The 12,385-nt window shown below is 35.2% G+C and overlaps 1 protein-coding gene across 4 annotated transcripts in view; it reads left to right on the top strand.

The window, feature by feature from the left end:
- LOC126979544 (sodium/bile acid cotransporter 5-like) overlaps positions 1–12,385 on the top strand; it is a 67,720-nt gene that overhangs the window by 34,557 nt on the left and 20,778 nt on the right. For all 4 annotated transcript variants that reach the window (XM_050828902.1, XM_050828903.1, XM_050828901.1 and 1 more), the window contains exons 3-4: positions 2,935–3,081; positions 6,126–6,256. In XM_050828902.1, coding sequence (XP_050684859.1) covers positions 2,935–3,081; positions 6,126–6,256 — 278 coding nt within the window. The remainder of the gene's footprint in view (positions 1–2,934; positions 3,082–6,125; positions 6,257–12,385) is intronic.

Consider the following 12,385-nt stretch of genomic DNA (forward strand, 5'->3'; position numbering starts at 1 on the left):
CTTTTTGAATTATAGAACGTTTAACAAAAAAATTAAAAAAAATATCCTGATTGTGAACTTTTTTATATTTTATTTTATTATATTCCATACCACCAAAAAAGTATCTGTTATTAATTATGTTATGTTCTCATGCTAGAATAAAATGTAAGAAAACAGCTTAACACTATAATACTGAATAATAATCTACCGGTGTTCAGTTAGTTCTCATAAGTTGACGATGACGGGGTGGGCAACGCGGAGAGAGAGAATTGTCGCTTCTCCACTCAGGTCCCGAGTTAGATTGACCGGCTTGTATGTGTTAAACAAATGATTTAAGTTTTCTTTAGTGTTAAATCTGGCACGAGACTGACGGCGACTTTTGGCGAGACAACACGTCCTGAGGATGCCTCGTAGAGGCGGAACACGTGCAGAATTGTTTAAAAACAAATATTGGCGGAATTAACACTAAAGAAAACTTAAATCATTTGTATAATTATGGATTTCTGCAAGGTAACGCCTACTTCAATAAATTTTCTTGTATGTATTAGCCGGTGATAGCCATATATCTTATTTTAAGAGTCTCTCAAAAACTTCATAATACCTCTCTGCCGTGAATTTATATGTGTCAAGTCAAATTTATACAGTTCGCAATTTATTTGCTAAGTTTAAATAATTTGCTCATTTTACCCGTATAAAGTATACAACACTATGTGTCACTCGGAGGAAGTGTGATTGTTATACTCGGTTGTATTGAGGCGCTCGACTTCGACTTGTGCCTGCAAATTGCACTCTCGTTAGGGATTCCAAATTTTATAACAGGCCGCCGTGGCTAGGAAAATCGGCGTAAACGGCGCGAACGATATTCGGCCGTACGGTTGCTGCAACATCCTCCCGTTCTTTAGCGCTTCGCGGGACGTGTTTTTTTTAATATTTTTATTTCATTACAATTTACGAGTAACAGTTAGATTTTAGTTTGTCAAAATGTCGTCAGAAAATAATAATAATGAATAAAAATATTTGAATTACTGTGCGTGTTACATATTTAGATAATTTATATGTCTGTTGTGCTACAGTGACAGCTGTGAAGACGTCGAAATATCTAGAAACATTTAAGTTATCTAAGGGTACAATATTATTATCAAATTTAACCCGAACGATCTCGGGCAAGCGACTTAATAGACGCTTATTTATGAATACTTCGTTATCTTGATGTTGAAACTAATTGTTACCAACATAAATCAAGCTCGAATATCTAATTGTTACCAACATAAATCAAACTTTATCGCGCGAATCCTAATTAAATTATCTACAATAGAAGCAGCCCTTATCAAGAGTTCAATGAACGGTCCGTTATAATCGGTCAAGCGGTTAGGGTAGGGCAGCAGTGGTAATGAATTGGTAAACATAATAATAAATATCTTTATCGATAATATCTTGAAATATACCGTTTATATAACTATTATTATTTTAAAGTGATATCCTTCACTTCTGGGGTTAATTATATAAATTGAATTTGTAACCAAAATTTGTGAACGATGCGGGACTCAAAACCGCGCCTTTCGGGTTCCGTTCGAGCGCTCTTACCAACTGAGCCTACCACCAACCAAGTAACTACCAACATACCAAGATTTACGATCCATGCGTCCCTTGACCGGTTGGCTCAGTTGGTAAGAGCGCTCGGACGGAGCTCGAGAGGAGTTTGTAATAGTAGTAGGTAGACCTAATAGGTCACTTGGATATCACGCTCGCGATATAACCTCTTTGTATGACCTCAGCCTGGAATGTGGTAATGGAATGGAACTAACATAAACTTATTATGCTTACGACTCGGTTAAATGTGGCTAAGTCGAGTTAGTTAGTTTTGTGAGGCGATTCTTTCTAGTTTCTTTCTGTTTCTTGCGTGCGTTCCCAGGTCTGAGGCATGCTTTTTGAATGGGTGATAGTTTTTGTCTTTCAATAAGTGATTTCATATCATATTCTTAACCGACTTCGAAAAGGAGGAGGTTTTCGCTGATTACGCTGCGATTTATTTACGTGATTCTTCTTTAGTTTGATGCAGAATATTTGCCATTTGGTAGTAGCTTTCATTTTATGAACATTTTTTATGTATATTTTTGTTTACGTAGATGATGTTATTATAGTTTGTATATTACTGTTTTTTAGGAGTTTTCATTTAGATTGATAATATATTATTATAAGTTGGTCTACCTGTCATTCATACATAGCTAAAAAACGTTTTTCACAATATTTCAGTGTCTCACAATAGCGTGCAATACGGGATCTTTATCGCCAATAGCTGCGATAGCTAGTTAAAAAAACTATTTAATATTACGACAATAAAAATCAACGAAATCTTATAGTTAACCTGATTAATGACACTAAAAAGGAAAAAGAACTACATTTAAAAAAACCGACTCTCAACCTATATTATAAGTAGCAAAAATAATAGTATTTTTTTAATATTAAAGGTATAAGATTTGCATAAGAGGTGTATTAAATTAAATTTTTATTAAGTTATTTTATATTTTTCAGTTTTAGAAGTCGGTTTTTTAAACGTAGTTTTTTATATGAATAAAAATATTTATATTTGAAATTGCATAGATGGATATTGTCTACAAATTATTGGTGTTGTAAGGACCATGACCGCACTTTTTCCATAAAAAATACAATATTTCACTAACAATTTGTTAAGTTTTTATTAAGTGATAACCCTCACTTCTGGGAATAATTACACAAATAAAACTGAACACTCTGAAGCCATAACCTGAGAGTTGAACAAAGCGTACAAGATTTTATCGACGATACGTCACTCGAACGGTTGGCTCAGTTGGAAGAGCACTCACGGAACCCCAGAGGTCGTGGGTTCGAGTCCCGCATCGTTTATATAATTTTGTGTTCAGTTTTATTTTTGTAATATTTCATTAGCCCATAGGTTTTTATGAAAATATTTTTTAGGACTTCAAGCAAATGATGAGCTCATAGCCCGGGTTGGGAATGAGCAGATAGCGCACGGAGAATGGAATTCAACCTACAAGCTTACAGAAGATGACGCTAGTAAAGGCAGTTTTATATCCTTACTCAAAGTGGATGGAATTTTTCTTGGTAAGTTCTTTTTATTATGCCAATAAGGGACGAGACGAGAAGGACGTTCAGCTGATGAAAAACCCCAAAAATTCAGAGTGGCACTGCAATTGCACTCGTCGTCTTGAGACATAAGATGTTAAGTCTCATTTGTCTCTCTCGTCTCTCAATAATTCCTTTTGCTACGGCGCCCTTTAGACCGAAACAATAATGTTTGCACATTACTGCTTTAGTTCTATTAGCTATAATTAGCTAGAAGCTTCTATTAACTAGAATCAGATCCTTGGAAACGGTATGTATATACATGGGAAAAAACATAATTTTTCGCAACGGCCATCTTGGATTTCATCTATAATCCCCATAATATATATTGTTTTTTATGAAAATAAGGGACGAGACGAGCAGGACGTTCAGCTGATGGTAATTGATACTCCCTACCTATTATAATGCAGTGCCGTTCAGGATTCTTGAAAAACCCAAAAATTCTGAGCGGCACTACAATTGCGCTCGTCACCTTGAGACATTAGGTGTTAAGTCTCATTTGCCCAGTAATTTCACTAGCTACGGCACCCTTCAGACCGAAACACAGTAATGTTTACACATTTTTGCTTCACGGCAGAAAAAGGCGCCGTTGTGGTACCCATAATCTAGCCGGCTCCCTGCAAAGGAGCCTCCCACTGGTAAGTATAATTACTACCCGGTTACATTATCCCTGGACCTGACGTTGACGACGTCACATCATCGCTTTGTTACGCTGTGCAAAACAAGCATCACTAGGATATTATTATTAATAAATAAAAAACGAGATAAATGTTCAGTATTATAGATTGATGTTAAGGCGTTGTGTTTTGATGCTGATGATTATTATTATAATCATGAAAAATCAATTAAAGAATCCTGGTTAAGAAAAAAAGCATTTGTTTTTCTGCCAATACTATTATAGCAACACAGAACAACCGAAACTACAGAACTATTAACAGTAAAAGTCAAAACGTAACAATGAAAACTTCGAAAACAAAGCAGTGGTAGCAGGAAAATGTCGCGTCATGTACTAACGGTAATGAAACTGCAAACCGTACTGACACAACAGGACGAGCGCGAGGGGGTGAAAGAGAAACAGGAGGGGGCTTCACGTTCTAGCGAGTTCTAGAGATAAAGTGGCCGTGTAGTAGTTCTCTATTACCCTTACACCCTGAAAATGACACAATATATTTGAAATAATAATTTCACGCGGCGGCCATCTTAGATTGACCAGTTTAGGAGGCTCCTTTGCACAGAATGCCGGCTAGATTATGAGTACCACACGGGCGCCTATTTCTGCCGTGAAGCACGAATGTGGAAGCATTACTGTGTTTCGGTCTGAAGGGCGTCGTAGCTTGTGAAATTACTGGGCAAATGAGACTTAACATCTTACGGCCCAAGGTAACGAGCGCAGTTGTAGTGCCGTTCAGAATTTTATGGGTTTTAGGTTTTTTTACTAGGTAATTTATAATTATAGGTTTTTTTACTGCATTGTAATGGGCAGGGCGTATGAATTACCATCAGTTAAACGTCCTGCTCGTCTCGTCCCTTATTTTCAATTAAAAAAAAAAGTGATGCTTAAATACAATATTCCACAAAAATATTTATCTAATGAGGTACCGACATCAAAAAAAGAACGCCTAATGTGCTTATTTATCACAGACTTACAATATACTAACGTACAGATTACGTGACAGTTCGATAATTCGTGATCAATTTATCAATGTGTTGCGTCAGCTGGTGGTATTAATATTCAAAATACTAATTTTATTTTATATAGGAAAACAAACAGTATTACATAAAAAAAATAGATTAAAAAATTATAAGCGTGTTACAAATAATGAACAAAAAATATAAAAAATCAAGAAGTAATACAATAAAAGTAACTAGGGTGCTATCATCATCAGCCGGAAGACGTCCACTGCTGGACAAAGGCCTCAAAGATTTCCACGACGATCGGTCCTGCGCTGCCCTCATCCAACGTATTCCGGCGATCTTGACCAGATCTTCGGTCCATCTTGTGGCGGGCCAACCAACACTACTTCTTCCGGTACGTGGTCGCCATTCGAGGACTTTACTGCACCAACTGTCCGTCAAACTATGTGCCCTGCCCACTGCCACTTCAGTTTCGCAATCATTTGGACTATACACAAATAAAATTTGAAAAACAAAATTTTATGAACGATGCGGGACTCGAAGCCACGACCTCTGGCGTTCCGTGCCAGAGCTAACCGTTCGAGTGACGTCGTGGTCGTGGGTTCGAGTCCCGCATCGTTCACAAAATTTTGTTTTTCAAATTTTGTTTGTGTATTAATCCTAGAACTGAGGGTTATCACTTTAAAAACATAAGATATTGTTTACATTTGGCCTATGTCGGTAACTTTGGTTCACCTACGGATCTCCTCATTTCTGATTCGCTCTCGCAGAGAAACTCCGAGTATAGCTTAGTGGCTTATTACTACTTCTCAATCAAATCGGTTAGAATTACAATAGATTCGCTTACTTTTTCTATCTTGTTGTATCTCCGTTAAAGATGTGCTTTCTCTCTCGCACGCTTTGTCCGTCTAAGTCACGGACTAATAAAAAAATAAGTACTCCGTGTCACCTTTCATAACAGTGTAGCACCAAAACAAGCCGATTAACGTGTAAATACATAGCCCCGCGCACACACTTACAATACTACAAGCCGATAGGCGGCCATTATGAGAATTGACATTGTCTGTGACAGATCAGTTTGCGTCTCAATAAAATATTTTACAAATGCCTTCTTGCGTTGTGAAAAAGTGTAAAAACAATACTAAAAAATTATTTGTGGATATATGATTATTTAAGGGAGAAAAAATTGTGTAACTAGTATCCCCCGTAACCGCACACACACTAGCATAACGGTGCTTCACTTGCCAATATCACGGCGCGGAGTCCTTCTTTTATTACTCGTCCGTGGTTTAAGTATATGTTATTTCTTATACGTACGTAAAATTTATTATACGTTGGTGAAACCGCGGGGCACAGTTAGTTCTATAATAATAGTGATGTCATTACAGGAAGGACGGAGGTTGTGATAGAAGCTAAAAGGGGTTCTGAGAAGTATGCTGCGAACGGTTCCATGCCGGTGACTGTGACGAGACCAATGAGGTTTATAGACAGACTGTTCACATCCAGTGTCATAACTTTTGTAAGTACTAGATTATTTATATTAGACTAGCTGACACCCGCAACTTCGTCCGCGTACACACATAACTACGCACGTAACACTTTATTTTAAAAATCTTTATTTCTTAAAACTTTATTAACATTATAAGAGTACAATCGATTTTCCGCGTCCATAAAAGATTTTGATATTTTTCATGACACAGTGACAAGTCTGAAAAAAAAAACTAACCGCACATTTCTGTTTGTAAATAATAATAATATGTTAGTTGATATTCATACAAACTATTTCTTCGTTATATTTTATTTATTATTGTTAGTAATCTGCTTAAAATCCTTGTTAAATTTGTAGGTCGAACTGTATTTTGTATTTAAATTAATGTCTTGCAATGAGAGTGGTGTATGCACCAGTAACTGGCATTCATACCAGATTATAAACCTATAAGACCATAATTATTTTTAATGTTTTGTATGTAATGCTGTTGGTGTGTCTTTAAATAAATAAATAAATAAAAAAAAAACTTTATATTAAATGATTTTTTTTCCAAAATGTGGGCCAAGTGTCTAAGGAATAAAACTTATAAGGCTTAATAATTGAAATATATCCAACAGTCATTTCATGATGTGCGCACAAATGAAAACCTCTATCAGATGATTTATATTGAAGTACCTATATTACTTGTTTTTTTTGAGTTGAAAAGAATCGTAGGACAGTAACAGGTATGAAGATGGTTCTCATCCATTTAACTGCTCAATTCGATTCGATAATTCAAAACTCTTCGAAGGTCTGGTGGCTGGGTCGTGGGGTGGGTCATTCTGGTCCATGTGCGTCAAAGATTGCTGCGTTGTGTGATGTGTCGATCCTGTCATAGCGCACTTTGTTTTAATTGGTATTAAAAAGCGTTATGTTAAGATTTTTTATTAATTCAAATGTTGATACAATATAGTTGGATTGTACTCAATAGCTTTTTATGTATCTATATTTAACAACGAGAACGAGAAAGTTGGAAAGATATAAAAATGCTAACTATTTATTCATTTTCAAAAAAACAAAATTGTTGTTTTTATTTAATTCCGAGCATTTTCATATTTATTCACCTGTTAAAACTTCTCTGGACTTTCACAAATAATTCAACACCAAAATTAGCCAAATCGGTCCAGCCGTTCTCGAGTTTTGGCGAGACTATTCGAGAGCGAGACTATTAATTCTAAAAATACTTCTAGCTCATTTGTCCAGACATTCATTGTTTTTGTTAATATATCGCTCTATACGCACGACAATTAACCAATACAGCGGCTCAGTCCATAGATAATACACTATATTGGCTCAGTCGACACTGAGCGGAGCGTGAGTGTGGAGTCTAAATGGGTTCGCGCCACGTTCACGCTTCGCGGTCCCTTTGACGCGTGACAAAAAACCGACAAAAATCGGGGAACAAAGCGCGAAGCCGCGAAGAATATTAGAAACGTCTGCCTTTGCGCGTGTTAAGGCAGACTTTTCGCTCGATTACGATTACGCTCACTTTAGTCTGTAGTCTGCACTTGCTAGTGATTGACGTGTATCATGGCGCTAATCGATGTATCGAAGTTGATACAAGAAATACAAAACAGTCCAGCACTGTATCATCTTTGGCACAGTATAATGACAGAAATTGAATAAGAAAATTGTGGGATGAAGTTTGCAAATTTATTTGGATATAGTTTTAGAACTGAATGTTTAATATGAAACGGTCCCTTTAATAATCGTTCTGAAAGAATAGGATAAACTTAAAATCCTCTATTTCTTCTTCTTTTTTATATCTCAAGTACGAAATAATACACCGCAATCTCTGTATTTCCATTGCGTGTACATGCCTACAGTTCTGCCGACAAAATGACTGAAAGTGTACGTCGTGTGCGTTGAGTCTGTGTTATATCTGCCAAAGACAATTTGCGCGCAATGCAGACTCGATAGTACAAAAAGTGTATCATCTGCGATAGGCCTATAAGTTACAACAGTACTCAATTGTGAGATACAGTAGTTCTTTTCATTAATACAAAGTATCTTTTTAAATCATTCTTATCTGTGACGGTAAGATAGTTTTGGAACATTGCACCTTATTTGAATAGTCCAAGAGCTAATATTCAATGTTAAAACTTTACAATATTAAGTCTATTTAGTTTGGTGATATTATTTAATTAATTTATCTATAATACATTATGGATGATAAATAATGACTACTTTACTATATAATAAAACTTCTGCCCGTGACGTCATACACGTGTACTCCATAAGCAGCAAAAATACTATTTATGCATCTAGCGAGATAATATGTAGCCTACATGCTGTCCCGATCTCTTGCTAAAATTCATGTTAGATTTGAATTAAGTAAGTCTGTTCAGTCATTTATGCGTTTTGTCCGGAAATACATACAGGCAAACAGATAACAAATCTAAAATCTATAAAGTAGTTTTTTTGTAAATGAAGCCTTGTTATAAGTACACATACTTAAAAAAATTGTTATGATTTCATTTTATGTAACTATGTATTGTTAGTTTATTAGAAGGGAAACAGAAATTTTGTTAGAGTTTTTAAATAAACGTTTAATTTTTTTTTTTCGAAATATATATCTACGTAAACATTTATAGCCCTCACTGCACGATATTCGTATTATAAAGCGCGATAAATTTATGTAGTTTGAAAATTCCCCATTCTCCCGTATTTATTTGCGCAATTTATTACATATTACTATTGTGATTAATTAATTTGTAATATCATCAACCAGTTTCCTCCAGATAACGACTGAACCATTGCTTACCCTTGACCCTTCCTACATTACGGCCTTAATTGGACTTTTCAGAAAGAATAGTCGATTTGATTTGTGTTTTGAAATTTCGAGTTAACTATACGAATGCTCGTGCGTGAATCCACTGCGATTCCTTCACTTAGAACACAATTTCTCTCGTTCATGCTCTTTTTGTTCAATATAATTCAGCAGGTTGAGTGGGATTCAGAGTTCTAAATGACGCCCATATTGAAGGATTGGGTAATACAGTTAATTCTGTAGGATATTTAGTTAAAAAGATTATACAGTTAACTGACTTAGATACGGCGTGCCTAGTTTAGTTATTTTCATAGTGTTATGTCCTATGGTATATTATTATGGAGCAATGCAGCCGGTATTAATACCGTCATTGTTCTGCAGAAAACGTATATTCGCGTTATGTATAACCTGGGTCCTGAACAATTATTAAAAGATGATTCTTGCCGCCGAATTCCACCTTCGCACGACACGCCACAAATTAGGATGTCATCCCCACCATCTGGATCTGTGGCGGTCCTCCATAGTGCGGTTTTCTAGGAGCTTTCTTCCACGTACTACAAAGCTATGGAATGAGCTTCCTTGTGCGGTGTTTCCGGGACGATACGACATGGGTACCTTCGAAAAAAAGCGCGTACACCTTCCTTAAAGGCCGGCAACGCTGTTGTGTTTCCTCTGGTTTTGCAAGAGAATGTGGGCGGCGGTGATCACTTAACACCAGGTGACCCGTACGCTCGTTTGTCCTCCTATTCCATAAAAAAAAGAGATAAATTAAATAAAATAGGTATTTTTTTTTATTTGTCGCCTCTTAACATATTATTCTGTTATGTTAAGAGGCGACAAATAAAAAAAGTCGAATTACTAGTCATTTACTACAACATAAATTACTTTCATAATGATACCACAGATTGGGAATGAAGTGACCGCCATCATTCCTCAGGCTTTTTAATTAATAAATTTTATTGTACTTACTGATTTTTTCGTATTTCTTCTCCTTTTTCTTTTTCTCTTTTTCTTTTCTACTCAGGTCTGAGGCATACATTTACAAATATGTTTATAATTATATTAACGCAATAAGTAAAATTCCATAAAAAAAAAAATTGTATCTGATACATTTGAAACGTAAATACACTTGGCTCCTTACCATGTATATAGAAAAATCTGGCTTCTAGAATAAAAATTTTCAGACCTTCCTTTGTGTTAATTTCCTGATTATATGTCCGGCTTTTTGCACTCGCATATACAAACTCAGATTCTTTTTACCCACTCTTTACCTAAATCTGACAGTTTGCTCAAATATTTGTTAATAATATTCTACTAGCTCTTGGTCTTTTTACTGAGTACGAACAATTTACAATCAAATTAATATTGCTGCTCTAGTGTTTCAATCATTTAAGTTTTGAGTGAATAATATTAACGTTAAAATCGATTCGATTTAAATGTTACGAAATAGTGTGGAATCACCTGGCTTTTATTCAATATATTTGAACATTTTGATTTTTACGAGTTTTGTCTGTTTTATTAATTACGTTTTTATGTTATGTCTACGTGAGCCAGTTATAGTCGCTACTTAGCTAAATGCCAGATGTTCTTTATTTATTTTTTGTGTTATGTATCGTCTAATATGCCATAATGTTTTATTCCTACATGTAAATGCGTCGATGTATCTTCAGTTTTGTGGTCATAAATATGGCCGTTAAATAAACGTGGTGGTAAAATTCCACAAAAAAACATGGTGTGTTTAGTAAGGCGATCTCACTTCACTTCAAGCAATAGCTCGCAACAATGTTAAGCGCAGCACACATTGTATAACTTCTTTTTCGGAACATTGAAAAGGTGAGTCTCTTTGGGCGTTCGCTCCACAGCCAGTACCAGTTTATTCCATTTTAATCTCTCTTGTCTCATCAAAATGAAACTACTCACAGAAAATTATCTTGACACTGACCAATTGTACAAATAAACCATCACGTTATATGTTTTACTTGCAAAAGAATTATAATAAAATCGTTATCTCTACATTTTGTATGGATCACTCACTCACATGCCATTATCTGCGAAGACTTACCGAGAACAAGTAGGGCTGCCTCGAACACTTTATATTTATTTATGGAAGACAACGACGAGTTGTCCTCCACAGCAGAACATACATGCGGGTCATCTGCGGCCCATACTGACTTGTAAGACCCAGAGGAATAATATGACATTCCTGACCATATAAAGCGGCGAATACATATTTTGAATTCGGAAACCGAGAACGCATTGGTCTATCTTCTAAGTTTAGTAGGTAATAGTAAAAAATACAATTATATTGAGATCGCTCGAATAGTTTAGGAGTTTTTAGGGAACTTACAAACATACTTTCTCTTTTATATATATAGATTATGTAGGTGACAACCCTAGGCAAATATCAAATGCAACCCGTTTGTAATAAAAACAAGTGTTAAGAATGTTTATGTATATATTTGCTCGGGTGTTTGTCTAGTAATTATTATTCAATGTTGCTTTTAAAGAATATTAAACTTTGTTTAAATGTCAACGTTGTTATGTAACAAAATTTTATAATAATAATACTTGATGTAGATTTTTTATGCCTGCCATTTTTATCGGCCAATGTACTGGTTTTTTGAATAAATCACATTATCGGCTTACAAATAAACTTGGTATAAAGTTATACCTGAGAATAAATCAAGAATACGTAAAATGTTGAGACGAATACTGAAAATTTTATACCTCTTTTTTTTATAAAGAAATGCGAATAAAAATTTAACACAATTCAAGTTAATATGGTGGAGAAGTGCATAAATCTCGTCGAATGTCGACCTCTGGGCGACCTCTACTTGTAAAATACTTATTACTTAAGTCGTTGATAAGCTATAAAATACTGCTGGCGGTGGTTTAAAGTTTGATCTTCGACCTACAATCAATACTCCAGTCTTTTATTAATTAATCTGGTAGTAATTAAACATGTTTTTCTTATTTAAATGTGCGAAAGTCACGTTAATTTAAAGATATACTAGCTGACTCAACAGACGTTGTTCTGTAGATAATAAAAAAAAATACTGTTTTATAGGAATTCGCCAATAATATTTCAAAACATCAAGAATTATTTCGTAAAAAATGCTCTCTGTTGTTGTAATGAAATTGTTTCACAGCGGAACTGTCAAACCGTGCGTCAATAAATTATCTCATAGAAAATATGTCCATACAAAACAAATTTTGAAAATAAAACTAATTATGGATCCCAAATCGAAATAAAAATTATCCTATCTCTCAAGTTGGACTAAACTGCACTCCATGAAGTAATCACCATTTAAATCCGTTCATTAGTTTAGGAGTCCATCGCGGACAAACAA

Source organism: Leptidea sinapis, chromosome 3, assembly GCF_905404315.1.
Source record: "Leptidea sinapis chromosome 3, ilLepSina1.1, whole genome shotgun sequence".
Classification (NCBI taxonomy): domain Eukaryota; kingdom Metazoa; phylum Arthropoda; class Insecta; order Lepidoptera; family Pieridae; genus Leptidea; species Leptidea sinapis.